Source organism: Python bivittatus, unplaced genomic scaffold (genome assembly GCF_059951505.1).
Source record: "Python bivittatus isolate LINGU-HERP-01145 unplaced genomic scaffold, Pbiv_v1 ctg000070_np1212, whole genome shotgun sequence".
Lineage (NCBI taxonomy): Eukaryota > Metazoa > Chordata > Lepidosauria > Squamata > Pythonidae > Python > Python bivittatus.
In genome coordinates this window covers 13036180-13056911 of record NW_028277034.1, presented here as the reverse complement: position 1 = coordinate 13056911, position 20732 = coordinate 13036180, and the positions used below count along the sequence as shown (strand labels likewise).

At 36.8% G+C, this 20732-nt stretch overlaps 1 protein-coding gene across 10 annotated transcripts in view; it reads left to right on the top strand.

Moving 5' to 3' along the window:
• The window catches only part of GALNTL6 (polypeptide N-acetylgalactosaminyltransferase like 6), a 597057-nt gene that overhangs the window by 240831 nt on the left and 335494 nt on the right, over nucleotides 1-20732 (top strand). For all 10 annotated transcript variants that reach the window (XR_015794428.1, XR_015794440.1, XM_088132238.1 and 7 more), the window contains one exon: nucleotides 14498-14606. Coding sequence is in view for 8 of the 10 variants with exons in the window: in XM_088132238.1 (XP_087988364.1) it covers nucleotides 14498-14606 (109 nt within the window). In the remaining 2 variants the exon portion in view is untranslated. The remainder of the gene's footprint in view (nucleotides 1-14497; nucleotides 14607-20732) is intronic.

Below are 20732 nucleotides of genomic sequence, written 5' to 3'. Positions count from 1 at the left end.
CCTTCTTTCATTTCCTTTTTAACTGTTGCAGTCATCTTTTTACCAAATTCTTCAAACAATTTCTGCAATAAATCTGGTAAAATGCCCTTATCTGTAAGTTGTTCCAGTGAACTCCTAGGTCCTTCTCCCAGCTTGGCAGCTTTCCTTATGGTTGTCATGGTGAGAAAATGAAAGAGAAAGTACTATGGTGAAAGTAAAAGGCAGGCTCCTTCTTTTTTCCCCCTGTTTTTCTTTTCTCCCACTTAGTCACAGTCACAGTCACACAATCTGGCTCATATTACTCTTATCTTCTTGTTTTGTAAAATCCACCATTTATCTGCTGTCCTTAAAAATAATCAACATTCCCTCAAAGGTCCAGTCTGTTATTCTAATTAATTTTAGTATTTTCAAAGGTATTTTTGTCATAAAAAATATTACTTCTATTTTTTTTAAATCACTGTCCTCTTTGTCCATTTAACAATTTCTTAAATCACAATTTTGTTGAGCTTTTTTACTTTTAAATTAAAATCCTTTAAAATAGTGTTTTGTTTTTCCCCCTCCTTAATTTCAAAAAGAAGGCACTCACCAGGGGACTGTGATCTTCACTGCCATTTGGAAGATCTCTCTTAGGTTGTAAAGCAATTAAATCATAAAGTGATTAAGAAGGTGAGGCTTTTGCCAGTCAATTGTCTATGAAGGCTGCATAGTAGCTTAGAGCACGCTGTAATTACCTCGGCTCCCAAGCCGCTTAATCCACGATTGACCACAAGAAACTAAATTCCTGTTGTGTCCTTATGAGGAGCAGTTCTTCTGGAGCACAAATGGGTGATCCCCTGATTTCTCCTTCATCCAGAAAAATTTCTGTCAGCGAGAACTCTTTCCAGGCTGGCAATTCCATTGCTCTGCTGCCCCACTCACAGAGCCACTCGCAGAGATGTCTAACCAGCCGTAACACCTTACCTGGAAGCCCCGGTGAAGCACTGATTATGTTAGCCAGGCACTGGGAGAGGCTTCTATGATTTTATAATAAGGATTGTTGTTTAGTCATTAAATCGTGTCTGACTCTTCGTGACCCCATGTACCATATCATTTGGTGCTCAGCCTTCTTTATGGTCCAGCTCTCACAGCCATACATTGCTACTGGAAAAACCATAGCTTTGATTATGCAGATCTTTGTCGGCATTATTATTTGATTATGCAGATCTTTTTCTTTCCTCCCAAGGAGCAAGCGTCTTTTAATTTTATGGCTGCAGTCTCTGTCTGCAGTGATCTTCGAGCCCAAATAAATAAAGTCTGTTACTGCTTCCATTTCTACCCCTTCTATTTGCCAGGTATTGATGGGTCCAGATGCCATGATCTTAGTTTTTTTAATATTGAGTTTCAAGCCAGCTTTTGCACTCTCCTCTTTCACCCTCATCAAGAGGCTCTTTAGTTCTTCTTCACTTTCTGCCATTAGGGTGGTATCGTCTGCATATCTGAGGTTGTTGATATTTCTCCCTGAAATCTTAATTCCAGTTTGTGATTCTTCCAGCCCGACATTTCTCATGATGTACTCTGCATATAAGTTAAATAACCAGGGTGACAATATACACCCTTGTCATACTCCTTTCCCTATTTTGAACCAATCAGTTGTTCCATGACCAGTTCTAACTGTTGCTTCTTGGTCCACATACAGATTTCTCAGGAGACAGGTAAGGTCGTCTGGTACCCCCATCACTTTAAGAATTTGCCACAGTTTGTTGTGATCCACACAATCGAAGGCTTTTGCATAGTCAGTGAAGCAGAAGTAGATGTTTTTCTGGAACTCTCATGCTTTCTCCATGATCCAGCGGATGTTGGCAATTTGATCTCTAGTTCCTCTGCCTCTTCGAAACCCAGCTTGTAAATCCAGTAGTTCTCGGTTCACATACTGCTGAAGCCTAACTTGTAGGATTTTGAGCATAACTTTGCTGGCATGTGAAATGAGTGCAATTGTGCGGTAGTTTGAGCATTCTTTGGAATTGGAATATAAACTGACCTTTTCCAATCCTATGACCACTGTTGAGTTTTCCAAATTTGTTGGAATACTGAGTGCAGCGTTTTAACAGTAAAATACTAAAATACTAAAATACTAAAAGTATAATCTTTTAGTATTTTAAATAACTCAGCTGGAATACTCTCATCTCCATTAGCTTTGTTGTTAGTAATGCTTCCTAAGGCCTGCTTGACTTCGCTCTCTAGGATGTCTGGTCAAGGTCAGTGACCACACCAGCATGGACATCAGGGACATTAAGATCTTTCTTGTATAGTTCTTCTGTGTATTCTTGCCACCTCTTCTTAATCTCTTCTGCTTCTGTTAGGTCCCTGCCTTTTTTGTCCTTTATCATGCCCATCTTTGCACAAAACGTTCCCTTGATATCTCCAATTTTCTTGAAGAGATCTCTAGTCTTCCCCATTCTATTGTTTTCCTCAATTTCTTTGCATTGTTCATTTAAGAAGGCCTTCTTATCTCCCCTTGCTATTCTCTGAAAATCTGTGTTCAGTTGTTTATATCTTTCCCTTTCACCCTTGCTTTTCGCTTTCCTTCTTTCCACAGCTATTTGTAAAGCCTCATCAGACAGCCACTTTGCTTTCTTGCATTTCTTTTTCTTTGGGATGGTTTTAGTTGCTGCCTCCTATACAATGTTACGGACCTCTGTCCATAGTTCTTCAGGCACTCTGTCTACCAAATCTAATCCCCTAAATCTATTCATCACCTTCACTGTGTACTCACAAGTAATATGATCTAAGTCATACCTGAGTGGCCTAGTGGTTTTCCCTACGTTCTTCAATTTAAGGCTAAATTTTGCAATAAGAAGCTCATGATCTGAGCCACAGTCGGCTCCCAGCCTTGTTTTTACTAACTCTATAGAGCTTCTCCATCTTTGGCTGCAGAGTACATAATCAATCTGGTTTCGGTATTGACCATCTGGTGATGTCTATGTGTAGAGTCGTCTCTTGTGTTGTTGGAAAAGAGTGTTTGCTATGACCAGCTTGTTCTCTTGACAAAACTCTATTAGCCTTTGCCCTGCTTCATTTTGTACTCCAAGGCCAAACTTGCCTGCTATTCCGATTATTTCTTGACTGCCTACTTTAGCTTCCAATCCCTATAATGAAAAGGACATCTTTTTTTGGTGTTAGTTCTAAAAGGTGTTGAAGGTCTTCATAGAACTGGTCAACTTCAGCTTCTTCGGCCTCAGTGGTTGGGGCATAGACTTGGATTACTGTGATGTTGAATGGTTTGCCTTGGATTCGCACTGAAATCATTTTGTTGTTTTTGAGGTTGTATGCCATTACCACCTTTCCCACTCTCTTATTGACTATGAGGGCTACTGCATTTCTTCTAAGGGTTTCTTGCCCACAGTAGTAGATATAATGGTCAACTGAATTAAATTCACCCATTCCCATCCATTTTAATTCGCTGATTCCCAAGATGTCGATGTTCAATCTTGTCATCTCATGTTTGACCCCATCCAGCTTGCCTTGGTTCATAGATCTTACATTTCAGATTCCTATGCAATATTGTTCTTTACAGTATCGGACCTTCTTTTCACTTCATGAAAATAACGATACTAAGATGAAAATTTGGATGATTGTACTACAGTGGCATCTTTATTAGCATCCCTTTCAAAAAGGCAATCTCTAACATTTTCTCTATTCGAAGATGTAAATTCTCCCAAAGGTGGTAGGGAATACATTTGTAGAATTGGTGACAAAGGTTTAGCCCATTGATTCCCAGGTACTTTCTCCACTTGAACTTCCTCCTATGTCTGCTGCTGCCTCAGGCATTCTCTCAGCAGCTCATCTTTGGGTGCCATATTAGTGATGTACTCCTGGACGCTCTGGGTTTCATCCAGGACAGTGGCTTTGACACTCATCAGACCCAGCCTACCCTCCTTGTGGCTGATGTACAATCTTTGGGTGTTGGACTTGGGGTGGAAACCTCCATACATGATGAGGAGCTTTCGGGTCTTCACATCGGCAGCCTCCATGTCCTCCTTTGGCCAGCTCACTATACCGGCAGGGTATCTGATACCTGGCAGGGCGTATGTGTTGATGGCATGGATTTTGTTCTTCCCACTGAGCTGGCTCTTCAGGACCTTTCTTATCCTTTGGTGGTACTTGGATGTTGCTGTCTTCCTTGCCTCCTCATTGTGGTGCCCATGTGACTGTGGGATACCAAGGTATTTGTAGCTGGTCTCTATGTCTGCTATGTGGCCCACTACCTTCCCTCTCTTTATTATCATCCTGCCACACTTCTCCAGTCCTAATGACATCCCAGTGTCCTCACTGTAGATCCATGTCAGGTGGATCAGTGAGTCGATGTCTCGTTCACTCTTAGCATACAGCATACCGCTTAGCATACAACTTGATGTCATCCATATAGAGGAGGTGGCTGATGGTGATTCCACTCCTGTACCCATACCCATACCCATACCACTATCTATCTATCTATCTATCTATCTATCTATCTATCTATCTATCTACCTACCTACCTACCTACCTACCTACCTACCTATCGTGTGTGTGTGTGTGTGTGTGTGTATTCAAAAATATCTTTTTGAAAAAGATTTATTAGATCCAGGTCCTTATATACTTTACACACTTTACCGACAGCATCCTTGATAGTAAAATTGACGTTACTTTGTTGCTGTATATAATTTATCAGGTACTTCCCCCTTGCTTTATACATTTTAGTTAATAATCTTGATGATATGCCATTTTCAAGGAAGCCAAATTTCTCCTTTAGGTCTCAGTCTCAGCCTCTCTCTCTCTCTTTCAGAATAAGGCAATATTTTATAGCAATTATCTCAATGGGCATGTTCAGCAGGAAGAGACAATTAAAACTTCGTACAATTCCTAAATATACATGCAACATTTCAATTTTTCAGGCTTGAGTATATTACAAAATCAGTATCATTTTTTTGTATGTTAAAATGCATAAAGTATTTTCCTTCAACATTAAACTCTAACAATGAAAAATGGTAATAAAGTATCTTCTTGATATTTAAAAAATTAGAAAGCAAGCATAAATGTATCTAGATAACAATGTTACTGGATTTTTAACTTGCTCCTTTAACATATCTTTTTTTTTTTTTAACTTCATCTTGCTGAACAGGACTGTCAAATTAAGAGGAAAGCACATACTATTTTTTTAATTATTAGTAAAGTCTTAAAAAGAAGTACAATTTTTGTATTCATTTTCTTTTAGTCCTAGAGAGCACACACATAAACTTACATAACTACCTTTTTAATTTTTTTATGAATTTCCATGATACATTTTCATTTTTTGAAAAGAGCTCTTTCAAATGTGTATCTTCATGGAATGAAATTAAAACAAATTAACTGCTCAATGAAATGCAGCTGTTACTAAACTTCATCACACAAATGTCAATAGGCAAAAAAGCCATGTTTTATTTCTCTAAGGAATCTAATAAATCTGTGAGTGAGTCTCTTTGATAATCATGTGTCTTTCTGGCTTATCACATTTTTCTATAATTGAACCAGATGTTAAATTTTCTCCAGAGAAGATGGATCTTCTGAATCTATGTAGTAATTTATTAGACTGGCATCTCATAGGGTTTGCAGGTTAATGTAAAAATCAAATGGTAAGACAGGCATTGCATGTAATTTTGCTGATTTGGTAATACCTTCTGACCTAATTCACTTAAAAATATGCTGCCTGCAGATATCTACCAGGTGTAACAAATGGCTGGAGGATATGCTGTACTGATATGTTTAAGAATCACTTAAAAACAGGTATTTGTATACACAATCTTTACTTCGTTTTTTCAAGAAATGTAACCACCACCAGCACACTCTTTCCTTCAGTGAAAGTGATCTAGAAAATAATCTCTGAACTCTAGCATCAATATATGGAGATGATTTTGTTATTTTATCTATGATATGTATATATTCCATGTGGTTGTCTACTTGAGGTCATGCCATAGCTAAGATAGGTCATATTACCCAAAGCAATATGAATCTGCTTTATTTTTGAAAAGCTGAAGAATGGAAAAGTAAAATGAAATGGAGCATTTATGGTGACATCTCAGCATGATTTTGCTCAGCCAATCCCTGACACTGTATCTTTAACACCTCCATTCCATCGATATATGCGGTAACAAATAATCTAATTGCCGCAGTTGTATCAATCAGTCTTGTGATCTGTAAGTGCATTGTAAGTGATTAAATAGTCTATTTCCACAGAAGGTGTTGTGAGCACTTTCACAGAATGCCTGCCAAATTGGTTGATGTGATGGGTAGGACCAGTTACAAAATGACCAGTTATTAGATGGCAAACTGATGAGAATGCACCTCATAATTCTCTGTGACTTCTCAAGATATTGCTTATCACCCCAGTTTCTTTTAATTTCTTTTATATAGATAGAGCCATTAAAAAAAGCACTCCCCTCTAAGCCTAAAAGCATTCTTGGGAATGAAGCTGATAATTGCAGCATGGCAACTTTTCATTTAGCATTACTTTAAATAAAATAAGCATTTTATTAATTAATCCAGTTTGTCAGGAAGCCTAGTATGTACCAAAGGAGGTGTCTGCAGCTACACGTGCCTACAAGGAATCATATTCAGGATTCCCAGATACTGGACTTCTTTGTAAAAAAACAAATATTTAGCAGCTGACATACAACTATCAAGGTTTATTAACTTTAATTTTACTAATATTATTTGATGTGTAATAGGCAAGTATTACGGACAAATTTATTGGAGCAGATAGTAAAACATTAAAAAGTAAAACATCACAACTTGTAATTACTAATCACCAATAATTTATAGCAATCTTATTTACCAATCGACTATATTTGTACATTAAATATCCTGTAGGCTACAAATGATGGCTTGATAGTTACATATTGTTTGTGCCTGGATTATATTTAATTCCTTTGTAACTAAACTATATTCAGTTGAAAATGTTTTACTTAGCAGCACAGTTCAAGGAATAGTTCTATAGTTACTAATGGCAGGTAAAATATTGCTGACAGAGCTCAACAAATATTTCTCAATAACTGAGGAATATTTGCCTTTACTGAAGTATGACAGAATAATTTGACAAAGTGGCCATTACTTTTCGTAAAATATATGTCGGCAGATAGATGCAGTATTTAATATAATTCATTTGGTTTATACTAGCTCTATTCTTTCTTAGGCCAAAACACATTTACCATTGTTTGGTTATTATTGTTAGATAAGTAAAGAAAAAAACATAACATTTACTGAAATTCAGCTTTTAAATTCAGACATAAGTACATAAGTGTTCTCATTTGAATTTTATTATACAAATCACTTCAAAGAACTAATCTGTGAAGATTTGAATAAAGTGTTTTCCTAAGAATATCTATGAAGAGCTATTGAAATTGGAAATGAAACACCTTTATTTCTAGGCAAGCTGTTGAACTTGATTTGAAACTAGATTTCAAGATTCACCCGGAAATTCTTTTGGTTTAGTCCTCAAAATATGCCATGGAGCTCTGTCCAAATTCTACCCCAGTTCTTACAAACCTTAATCACCAACATCTTATAAAAGAGTTTGGAACAAAGAAGTTTCAAGGATCCAAAATTAATCCCAGTAACAGCAATGATGGATGTAAAATGAGGTTAATGGTAACATTCATTTAATGGTCAGGACAGGCATCTCATAGTTTTCTACAGTATAGCAACAAGCTTGGAACCATAAATGGAGGTTCGTTGCTCTTTCCCATTCTAAAAAAATAAATTTGAGAGCCATTTTTCTAATCAGAAGCAGAGAAAGCCTGTTGAATGTTTCTACAACCTTAATTTGGTGATATACAGCTGATGCTTTTTACTATTTGTTTTTACAAGAGTGGGAACATTTGGCCCTCCAGAAGTTGCTGAATTACACTTTCCAACATCCCTTCTTACTGACCATGCAGTTACAGTTTAGCAGCATAGAGAGGTCCACAGATTTTACAGCACTATTTATGTAATTGTTCTTGTCATTGTGTGTTGTTGTGAAGGAACTCACTTCCTTCTTGCTCCCCCTTCCCAGGACCTTCTGGAACCATTTTGTTTGCTTGTTGAAAGAAGCCTCACAACAGTCATCACAAGCCATTCGTTCACTTTTTCTTTTCTCCCCCCCGGGGAACTTTAGGCAGCACGAGTAGCTCTGGACCACACCTGCATTCCACCGATAAAAGGAGGATACACTTGAGTATGGGTGTGTACATTGAAATGAGATTATTGTTGTACAGGAGAGCAGGAGAAGAAGAAATTGCAGGTGAAAGAGAAGAGAAGCTGCCAGGATGAAGTGTACTGTGTAATGATGGGTGACTGGTGGCACAGAAAGTGTGAGTGTGAATTCTGACAAACCAACAGCTGAACACTGAATGGAAAACTGGAGCATGGCAGCCATTCCACCTCCACTAGAGATAATTACAGCCAACAACTGATAATGCATCTTCCCCTTTTCCCTCGCCGCCACAAAGCAGACTGAAAGATTGCAATGCCAAAGCCTCTGCAGCAGTTCAGAACAGGAGCCAATAGTACTGAGTTGAAAATACTAGAATGCCAGCCAGCAACAGAGCTAACTAACTCTAGTAGCTAAAGGCAAGCTAAAGCAGTGGTCATATTTCAAGTCAAAGAGTTTATTATATGTCAGACTGAAGAACAGTTATGCAGGTGTAAGGAAGTCAAGTAAGACTAAGGAGAAAAAGAGCTGTATAAAGGAATCTTTAGAATTTAGACACATAGCATATATAGGAGTAGCCACATAGATAAATAAGGTAGATGTAGTGGTAGGAATTAAGTAATAAGAAACAAGTACCATAAAGTTTGTTTAAGCAATTTTGTATAATAAATCCTGCCTGGTAACACAGGGAAGACAAAACTACCCTCCTTGTTGGTGGACATATCCTTTCCCCAAACAACCCATCACTTTTATAACAGGTGCTTCTGTGCTACTTCAATCAACTGCATCTAAGCAGTTTACAAAAGCTAGCTAATTGTTGTTGTTGCTACCTAAATCAATCCTCTGCAGGATAAAAGCCTCTTCACTGAAGGTTATGAACTGCAATGTACCACACTGGTCCAGTGTGGACTGGAAGATCGATGGTTTTTTTTCTTCTGAGTTTCCAGGGCTGAGGGACGCTGACTGGCTCAAAGTCATTCACCTGGTTCCCATGCCTAAGAGAAAACTAGAACCTGGGTCTTCCTGCTCTAATCCAGCACCTCCTTACCACTACACCACACTGCCTGTCTTCATATAACATTATCAAAATAGGTTTAATAAAATAAAACCTCGGGTTAGCCCCACAGTCACTAGAAAATTATTTGTCCACAATAAGTAGATTTGATATCTTCTCCTATTAGGTCACATCCAAGTGTTCCAAGGTTTAAACCAAATATAGTGTGTGTGGCCACCTCTGTATTGTACCCAACATGACTTGGGATAAGTTCATGGTTTTCAAAACCACCCAGTAATGGCAAATTGAAATTAGCCCAACTGCACAGTTCTCCATATCATGAAACAGTACTGTTTCAAGAAGATTTCTAGTGGATGAAATCCCTCCTTTCCTTCCTTTTACTTGTATTCTGCAAAATGCCACAGGACTTCTGGCAGTGAATAACATTTTGTATATGTAAAACATCCCATAGTAAATTAAATAAAACATCCATGGTAAAATAAGTCTTTAAAATTATGTAACAATTACTCCAAAGGAAAAAACCATTAAATATTCAAATCTGTCTGGCATTCAGTCATTTAAGCAAATACTCTGTAGATGTGTTCAGCTGTGAGCATCTTTCAAAATAAAATCAAGGTCTGATTTCAATGGGTGTGTGTTCCAAAGGGTAGGCACTTCTCTTGAGAAGCCACACTTCCAAGCTTCCACATCACTGTCCAAACAGCCAGATGCCTACTGGGACCACCCAGAAAGATGGGAGCCAGCAGTCCTGATTCCTCCCTTATCTCCATCAGTCCCAATCATCTATCTTCCTGTTGTGGTACCTGCTCTCTGGGGCACAGATGTTACCATAGGTTGACTTGAATGCAATCTCTTTTCCTTTACCAAATTCTTTTCATTATTCAGAGGATAGGGAGTAGGCTAGCAAGGCAAAAGTCTTCATGTGGACATTAAGTCCCTTAAGGGTTTCACTGTGAAAAAGCTCCCAACTCTGTCTTCTGTGACAGAATCTTCCCGTTGATTGCAATAATTGAAGAATCGTTCCTTTTGGAATAATAATGTCATAGCATAGAGTTGAAAAGATTAATCACAGAAGAATGATGGTTTAGAATAACAGCACTATAATTTGAAGTGTTTGCTTTTCAGATCTATATGTTTGCTCTTTACAGCAAAGTCTCCATTCTTCAGGCTCAGCAGTGTAGGCTGATTTAAAGATTACGTGGATTTATTTTTGCAGAGTGGTGCTACACGTAGAAAAACATGACTTTTATATAGGTTTCTATTGTGATTCAGCCCAGTCATATAGGATAGCTGGGAAATTGTGCTACATATATGAGAAAGAGAGAGAGAGACTGCAATTGTTTTAACTCTTTAGCCCTATTCATGCATTATTTAAACTTGAAACATCTATGAGCCAATGTTAGTGGAGAGAAGGTCTGTACCAAGTAATATTATACATCTTATAATCTCTGCAGGTATGGTGAAATTGCCAGTACAGAGTAGGTTGTGTGTGTGTGTGTGTGTGTGTGTGTAGGATTACACGTAAACAGAAGCCCTTGGGTTTTCAGAGAATTTGCTGGGCAGAACCCTCCACATGTCCAGTTGTGTGCCCAAATATTTCATCCTTTCATCCTTATTGACATTTATTTTGTACACAAATGACACTGGCATCAAGATAAGTATCTGTCATAAGCAAAGCATTGGGAGTATATTATTGTTAGTAGTAGTAGTAACAGCAGTAGTAGTAGTAGTAGTAGTTGTAGTGATGGTGGCTTTGCCTTAGTCCCATCCTTGCATAGGGCTTTTTAGCAACTGCAATATATTTGTCAATCTTCTCACATAGAAAGTTGCTATGTGACTGCAGCTTTTTTTGGTTCTCAACAGTTTTCTAGCAGAAGAGTCTAAGTGTAAGGTTGATATCTTCCCATCCTGATTGTTGCTTAATTCTCCCTGTTCTGGTATGGAATATAGACTACCTACTACTATTATTTCATTAGGAATAGGGTTGGATGAACAAAAGGCACTGCTTCTAATACTGAACAGAAAGCAGAAAGTCATTTAATTAATATGATTATATTTTTAATATTTATTTCATTTTCCTGATTTTAAATGTAATATTGGATATTCCTTTTGAGGTTGTAAGCCTTTCAGTCCCAGATATAATATTTCAGAAACAGGTTTATCAAACAGAAATTCCTTTGCCTTCAGGCATCAGCAAGTCAAGGAAATTATTTTCCAAAGTGCTTTAGCATAATCTTGTTAAACCCATAGCGCAACTTCAAAAGGAAAGGTTTCTAGATGTTTGGCTGCTAACAAGGGAAATCAGTAGCTGAGGAATTGCAGGCTGCTTCAAATGTTTGAAGCTTGCCTTACAAAGCTTGACCCTGAAGTTTTTGGAAATTCCTAAACACCTGCTCCAAGATTCCTGAAAAAGAAAAGATCTCTTCTGTGGGCACGTGGAGAAAATAGCATTAAATCTGTTTCCATATGGGTCATTGATGTTTATTTCTTATTAACAGGTATCATTAGAAAAATAGTTATATTTGAATTTTGCTTTTCAGAAACATTCCTACATCATTGTATACGTTTTATAAATTATTTCATACAATGAGAGACTGAGGATGAAGTTTCAAAAGTCATTGTGATACTGATTTTCCATTCTGTATTATGATGACTGAAAAGATGAATCAGTATTATATAAAATAATTTTGGTTTTTGCTTTTAAAGAATGCTACAGTACCTAAAGAATTAATAGAGAAATGTCTGTCAGTGTGTGAGGCAGGGATTGATGTTTTACTAATTAGATTTTTATGAATTAAAATGAGAATGGATCTGTCCCATAATTTCCAGGTTAATGTTTATTATCCACCAGCTTCATTTAAGTATGATTTTTCATACAGAATTTATACCAAAAACAAAATTCTGATGAATGAGAAGAGTGATGTGAAAGTGAGATGGACTGGAAATAGATTGATTTGCCCATTATTAGCTATCTGTATAGGTTTGTACAGCATTGGTTCTGGATCCTCATCCCTCTGCACCCCCCCCCCCCCCAACTCAGGACTGAGTGTGACCATTCTCATTTTCTGTGGCAGCTTCAGATCTTGTTTGGCAGAATTAGTCATGCAAATTATGAGTATCAGTTTGGTTGTTGCTAATCTCATCATACAAGTATGGGTTGTGGCAGCAGGAGTGGGGGTGTCGGTGTGTTACTGCAATAATAAATAGCTGCAGTGCCTGTTCTGGCATTTTAATGCATCATCCCTATCAGAATAAAGTCAAGATGTAGGGAAAAAGAAGTTAATATAGAAATTAGAAAAGGAGGGCTTAGTATCAGATCTTTAAATCCTACTTGTGAATGAAGGTTTCACTTCCCAAATCAGGCTTTTGGTTTAATAATATTGGGACCATGAAATGTTTGCATTACCCAGAGAAAATTGAAATATTTTATAGAATTTGCTGAGTAGTTGCCATAAAGTGTGTGTGGAGGGGGAATATTTCTAGTATCAAATGAAAACGAATAAACATGACTGACAGGGTAAAGCTGACTAGTTCCATAGTATCCTGATTTATATATTTATGTACAGATTAAATAGTAAAAATATCTGAAAAAATGTTGTCTAATTTTCCATTTGGATGTACAAGTAGTGTACTGTTTCTAGTCAGTTTTTCTAACATGACAGATTAATCCTTTCTGAAAGTTCAATTTGCAACAGTGATTGTCATCTTAATCTGCCAATTAATCTACTGTGCCCCCCACCCCCAAAACACATTTTTATCAGTATACTTTTTGAAATGAAAATATATTAGACTGTATTGTCTGTTTTTTCACTTTCTTACCATATGGAAGTACAGCTCAGTGAAAGGTGAAAACAATGGCTTCAAGAGTGTCCATGGATAAAACAGGCCATTATTGACATAATTATTGATGTAATAATGCAAGTAATATATAACTCTCAGTTAATTATGATTATTTAAACAACCACTAGATGTATTGATTGTATTGTTTTTCCTTTATCTACGAAATGTTGAAGTAACTTTACAAACCTCTAATATTGTAAGGGGAAAAGCTGCAGATTTGTAATACCAAAATGAGTGTCATGGAAACCCCGTTTCTCTAAATTGAAGTTTGTAGCTGAACAGTCATGCTTAAAAGGCAGTGTCTAGTTTCAGTGCCAGAATGATTGCTGAATAAGGTGCTCAGAAGCAGAGGATGGCACTTCAGTGTCTATGCACTGAATTTAAATTGTGTGTTGGGCCACAAAGATTGGAGGCAATTGTTAGTTGTAGTCCACTGTGAACAGCTTCTATAGTGACATGAATAGGTTCTAGGAAGCTAACCACATAGAATAATAGGATTCATTTTGTAGCATATAGCAGAGGCATTGGCAGGGGTGGTAATAAGATGCCAAGATGGTGGCTGTGCAATCAAAGCCCTGCTCCCTTTTTATCTGCAACAGGCAGGGCTTATATTAGGTGGACGCAGCTTTCATGATTTTTGCCTCCTCTTCACACACACCCTGGCTTATGGCATATAAGAAATTGATTCCAAATGTAGTATTTATCCCTTGTCATGTGTTCAGTCTTACTTCTGTCTACGTGACTTGGTCTCCATAGCTCCAGTCCATTTTATTAAGGAGGTTTGTCAACAATCCCACAGCTACCTCTATTTCCAATCTTATTTATTTATTTATTTATTTATTCATTCATTCATTCATTCATTCATTCATTCATTCATTCATTCATATGTGTGCCTCTTAAAAGAAACAGACAAGGGACCTTATGGAGTTATAACTCATACTTAAAACTACTTCAACTAGTTTTTCAAATGGATTTGTCACCATTTTAGCCTATGTTAGTTCTATTTTTATGTTAAGAATCAAGGTAGTTTACAATTAAAAAAGAGAAATTGGAATATGTCTTTTTTTAAAAAAAATCAATAACTGCTCTGGATTAGTTTACCTCACAAAACCAAAAATCTAAACAAACAAACAAACAAATAAATAAATAAACTCCAGTAAATAATATGTTCCTTTTAAAAAAAGAGGGGGGGGGGAATTAAACATTAAAAGCTGGCTCAAATGAGCAAGTATTTGCTAAGCAGCTAAGACAGGGAGCCTGGTGGATTTTTACCCAGAGGAAGTTCTTGATGCAATCATTCAAATGAATGGGAAAATCAGCCTGCATATGCATGAATTCCATGTGTATATTGTGGTGCTTACAAGAAGACTGATTAATGCCTGCTTTTGCTTATGAATCAGTTTGAGTTTCAACAAAAAACAGAACATTTCCTGCCATTTGTTTTTCTTTTCAGACTATAATTATAACTGTTTCTTTTGCAGACCTTGCCAGTGAGGTTTGGAGATGGACAACTGTATACCTGGACAGATGGTTTGAAAAGAAAGGACTGGCATGATTATGAACGTATTCAAAAAGATGCCATGCGTTCAGGTGAGATGCTTAAAGCACTTGAGCCATACGTGTAGGCATCTGGGAACGGGCAAGGGGATGAAATGACAGGATTACATTACTTACATACTTGTTTGCAGTGACAAAATACAAGTAAGAAAGGCCAGTTTGTGTTGCAATGTCTTTCTTCATTTTCACATCATTATGGTTTGTACTGGATACCTATGCCCCTACAGACTGATGTATTTTTGCATTAGACCTGGATAAGTAGTATGCGAAATGTACTGTCATGGAAAAGTATGTTCTAGTTGAACAGTGCAGATAAGTTCAGAATAGTATTCACTGGAAGGGGGAGGTCAACACTGGCAAGATGATGGATATGAGTTCAAAAGGAACAGGACCTGCAATGTGACATTCCATCTGACATCTTGCTAATTTTGACCGTCCCCTCCCCCAGCCCCATGGATGTCACTAGGAGTTGCCACAACTGCAACAGAAAGAATAACAGATCAGTTCCCTTATTGAAAAGCTGAACTTTGTCACTACACTGTCAGTGGATACATTTAAAAGTATCCCTTTCCCTGTTCTGTATTTTTATGCCTTAAAGTTCAGCTCTTGTAAAAATTGAATTCTTTTTCCAAAAACCTTTGAATGGTTTATATACTATCCTTACTATTTTATTTTTAAAACTGAAGGCTGGAACAAAGGGACTAAAAGTCACATAGTGAATACCTTTGTTGAGTGGGGATTTGATCAGGCTGTTCCTAGTCATAGTCCAGTATTAATTGTAACACTATCTATCTATCTCCAGGGGGATCTGGAGGCTGAAAAAAGGGGGTATACGGTCTGATCTTGAAAAGAGAGCAGGGGTAAAGAGCCTATGAAATTGCAGAAGTTGCAAAACTAAAATCTTTAGCTTCCGTTACCACTGGTCCTGCTTTCTAGGAGTGCTAGGAGTTCTCCAACTTTCAGTACAGGCTGCATATCTTTGAATCAAAGAGTCAGACTAAGAAGGAAACAACTCAGGTTTATATTTTTCTCCAGTCCTTAATGTTACACGGTGAGTTTGGACCAGTAATCTTTCAGCTAATCTAATTTACTTGTGAGGGGATTAGCCCTTGGAGAAAGGATGGGGTAAAATAAAATTAATAGTTTTCAATTATTTTAGTGCAGATGGGGCATCATAGCTTCATTCTAAGGAGAAGTCAGTATTAACCCAAAAATGATCTTTCACTCTGTATCCCCTGAAGATTGAAATTAATAAGAAGAGCTGCATCTCTTGATTAGTAACTTGTTCAATATACTTTCTTAAAAAGAAGTCATGTTGACAGCCACTTCAGAAACAGGATTCTTATGTTGGCAAAGGTCAATTGAGAGTAGTTAGTTAATTCCCCCCTCTATGAAAGGCCTCTCTAGCAAATCAGTTTTTAATGATCTGAGTATAATCCATTCTCTCCAATGCCCTTGCAAACAGCTGAGCTCCAGAAAACTGCAGACCATGCAATGTGACAATATCACTTTTATTTGATCAGACCAGCTAAAGTATCTCCTAAAAAGGTCATAGCATCAAGAGTTTTGACTTCTGGCCAGAAGCTACTCTGATTGCTTCTGTTAGTCATATTCCATTGTCACTTACTGCACAGCCAGGGGTGACTTTGCCCATGGATTACCTGAAATATACCGGACAAATAGTGGCTGAGGAATCCTTAACATAGATCTTGATGATGCTTCACAATATAGAAGGTTTATATATACATTAAAAGGCGAGATTCACATGCTGCACAAAATGTTAAACTGGTTTTGGCTTAGAGCTGCCCACTTAAGTTTTCAAACCAAAGTTTAAGGAGTAAATAATACACTTCTGATTTTCTTACTGAAATGACTGTTTGAATATCAGTTATCAGTTCCATATGATTGGATAACTAAGAACAGAGAAGCCATACGTGGGCCCTGAAATCTTCTTTTGTGGTCTCCAGAGCATCCCAGAATCGTGCTGCTGAAAATTCTGAAGCAAAAACCTGAAAATCAGTTGGTTTCTAGTATCCTACAAGAAATTAAATGAAGTGTGTAAAGTGTAGTGAATTGACTTAGTGCACCTAAAGCAGATACTGTATACACATACACAGAAACAACTGAAGAGTGACATCATTAAATCACCAGCCTGCTCCCCTGTGGTTTTTAATCACCAAACATAATATTAAAAAAAGAAAAGTGGCCTATGGCCATTCTTCAACCCTTCCTTAGACATATCATTTTCTACAAGGGAAAAGTTATGTTGTATTAAATTTAATAACTTTAATATCAATAATAATGACAATAATTTAATTAAATTTTATAGCAAATCTCTGCGGTATGGTTTATGGTTTATTTATTTTTATGGCATTTATATACTGCCTAACTCAAGAGAGCGACTCTTGGTGGTATATAAAAAAAGGCAACTAGAAATACAAATCCAAAAAAGCAACGTAATGCATTAAAAACCAACTAAAACCATACAGTGGCAACCAGACTAAAATGCACAACAGCTCAATAATTGGGACTTTACTTATCCAGACCCAAAGACTTAGGGAAAGACCCAGGTCTTGACTATCTTTATAAAGGCCTGCAGAGTCAGACTAACCATATATCAGGACAGGTTATTCCGCAAAGCATTCCAAACTATGCCTACTTTTGTGGTTATGGCATGAAATATGAGGAAGCAAGAGGCTTGTTTCAAATTCCCGTTGTTCCCCATGGTGAAGCATCTGAAACATTTCAAGTCCAATTCTACCGCAACACTACTCATTCATAGCAGTTTGACTGAACATTCAAGTGGGGCTGTTTGTTAAAATAACTTTTTAAAAATAATTTTATCCATATCTCTAGTAACTATGACTGCAAGTTAGCAAGTTACAACAAGGGTGAACAAACCACAGCCCATGGCTCATGTGTGACTTTCAGCAAACCAGTTCTGTGACTTCTTCTGTTTTAGGCTGCAATTTTATACTGGCTTTTGGAGGGGGTGGGAGTAGTTTGCTTCCAGGGCCCATTCCCATCCTAAAATGCTCCCAGGCCCTGAAAAATGGGCCAAAAGAATTCATCCCAGCATCAATGAATAGCCTAATGTAGACGGACAGGCAACCAAGTTATAGGCCTAGCCCTTGAAACAGTGCCCAGCCCTGGGCTGCCCTCTGTAAAGGATCAGATTAAAATCTAGACAAATAAAAAATTTGTAAAGCAAATTTGCAAACAGTGTTTCTATAGCATCATCTGTTGCTCTGAGGTACAATTAATGTCTAGCTAGACAGCCAAGCTATCTTTCAGCCAGTCCCAAAACAGACAGTAATAAACTAGCTGTAAATGTTCTGTTTTCTTCTATTTCTCAAAATGTCAATCTCCACTCAAGTGTTCACAGGCTGCCCCCTTGTCCTGTAATAAAAGTTTTGCATATATTCTCTCTGAAAGTGTCATTTTTAGAAGGATTCCAGTGTCACATAATACAGAACTGCTATATTTTTGAGAGCTTAATAGTACAAGATATTTTGGCAGAACCTGTATATGTTCATTTATAGTTTAGAAATAATAAACTCTACAGTTTCAGTATAAACACTTAACAGATTTTTATGCTACCCTTATACAAGGCCAGGCTATTCTCTATATCATTTCAATTTTAGAAAATACACTTGAAAACATTGTAATTAAGAGAACTATTGATTTGTTGATATCAAATTAATGAATTATGAATTATGAAAGACTACCTTTTTTCTAGAATGAGAGTGCATTTTAAAGAATTTGAAAGTACACTCGTTTAAGAAGAGATTGAAATAAAGCACAGATATTCAAATCTATAAATCAAAACAATGTTTTGGAATGTAATGCCAATTCAGGTTAAATTGGTTGCCTCCAAATTGCGCTATTCAGTAGGCTTTAGGGGTATGTACTAAAAGGTTTTCTTTCTCTCCCCTGTGCCACCCCATCAGAATAACTCAATTGGATCAACTCAGTTTGACAATATAATTAGGAAATTCAAATCAGACTCATAATTCGAATCTTATCTGAGCCAAACCACATTCCACAAGTATTCTGAACCAAAAATTTGCAGAAGAATAGGAAGGATAAACTTTACTGAAATTCATGAACATTTAATCTTCCTATAGATGTTCAAGATGACATACATAGTTCTTCCCTCCACTGCCACCAATTATGTCCATAATAACTCTAATCTGGGAGAAAAATTAGTCTGAAAGCTAGCCAAAAGTTATTCAGTGAACTTCATGGCTGAGTGGGGATGAATCACTATGACAGCAGTAGCAATATCATAATGAACACATAATTTTTCAGTTTTCCACTTTTACAGATAGATAGATAGATAGATAGATAGATAGATAGATAGATAGATAGATAGATAGATAGATAGATAGACAGATAGATAGATAGATAGATAGATTAGCAATATACTGTATGTGTGAAGAAAGTACCTTAATGGTGATTTGCTATAGCAATAATATCTTATATTTTTATTATATTTTTGAAATAATTGTTTTGTAAATTTTGCTGTCCTTTACAATCACCAGTCTAAGAGAGGTGAGCTTGATTTTTAAGGTATCAGTGAATTCATATAAATTTTCTACTTAAATAACATTCCCTCCAAGAATATCTGCAGCATGTATTTGTTTGCTTAAGCCGGTGTTGTCCAAACTTGGCCACTTTAAGATGAGTGGACTTCAACTCCCATGCTGGCTGAGGAATTCTGGGAGTTGAAGTCCACTCATCTTAAAGTGGCCAAGTTTGGACAACACTGGCTTAAGCATTGCTCCCTCCTTCCTTATGTAAGGTAAAATGTCTTCTGATTACCCACACATGTGATGGATTCCTTTCCTCTGTACATGCCAGCTAGGGAGTCAGACAAAATACAACTACTTCTAATGCTGAGATAAGTTCTTTTCCAGACACTTATTTGTTTGCTGTTTATAAGACTTGGCTCTGGGATGTCACCGAGTGCCAGCCTGTTCTTTCATTAAGTGGGAAAACAGCATTTGAGCAGTTGTGTCATTTGGCAATAAGTAGCTGAGCTAAACAGGAGATGCACTGTGCATTCCCTGGCTACAAAGCTGTAATTAGTTTCAGCTAGCTGCTGAAAACACAACCTCTTTGATATGGTGATAGTGTGATAATTTCATCAGAGCATGCAGGGTTCTTTATCTCTCATTGTACACTCCAGACACATTGGACAAACTATACTGCAGTCCTTTATACTGTATGATACGAAATAAGGATATTGGGTCTAGATTAAGGCTTCCTTGTTTTTGAAAATGTACTTGTACTTCCATTGTATCTGTTAAAACATGGGTACTCTATGTGCTAAATTGTTTTTTAGTGATTAGTATGCATTCATGACATACTTTTCTATCCATTATAAACAGAAAATAATACACAGCTGGCAACGTCTCTTATGTATTCACAGCATACCTAAAAAAAAGTATACCTCCCACCCACTATCATCACCAAACACACGTAATGAAATTAAAGGATTACCTGGTTTAATAGATAAATCAACACAGATCACTTTGAATTGATCATTTTAAAAATAAATGAAGTTAATAGTTAATGTTTGACTCAATTTTCATCAAGCTGAGTTGATTGTTTATGTAAATGTAATGAAAATGAAAATATTGGAGTTATTCAAGTCAAAATACTTTCCAGACCTTGAGATTAATACCATCCTTCGTATATATTAATTCCTCATATTGAAATAGATGAAAGTTGTAAAGTTGTATTTGTCCAGTATTTGGTTGTAAGCATCTCCACAAGTCATTTTTATTGAGAAATTTTGTATATACACTTTTATTTCAGTGTAATAGATCAGTTAGTTGCTCAGGTTAAAAACAAGAGATTTAATCAATAGTATTTTTCTGTATGTAGCCTGAAGTCAGTCCTATTAAATGCAGTGGAACCTTATTTTCAGATATGTGTAGGATTACAGTGTAAAATTATCAGATCCTTTTGACATCGGATTTATCAATCATTAATGTTTGTTATTCACTAATCATACCATGATGCATGGTTACATGCTGAATTTATGTAACTTATTTATTTATTTGGTAAAATTAATATAGCCACCCCTCTCACATGTGACTGGATAGTGAACAAGGTTGAAAAAGATCAATACAACAAATAATTTTTAAAAAA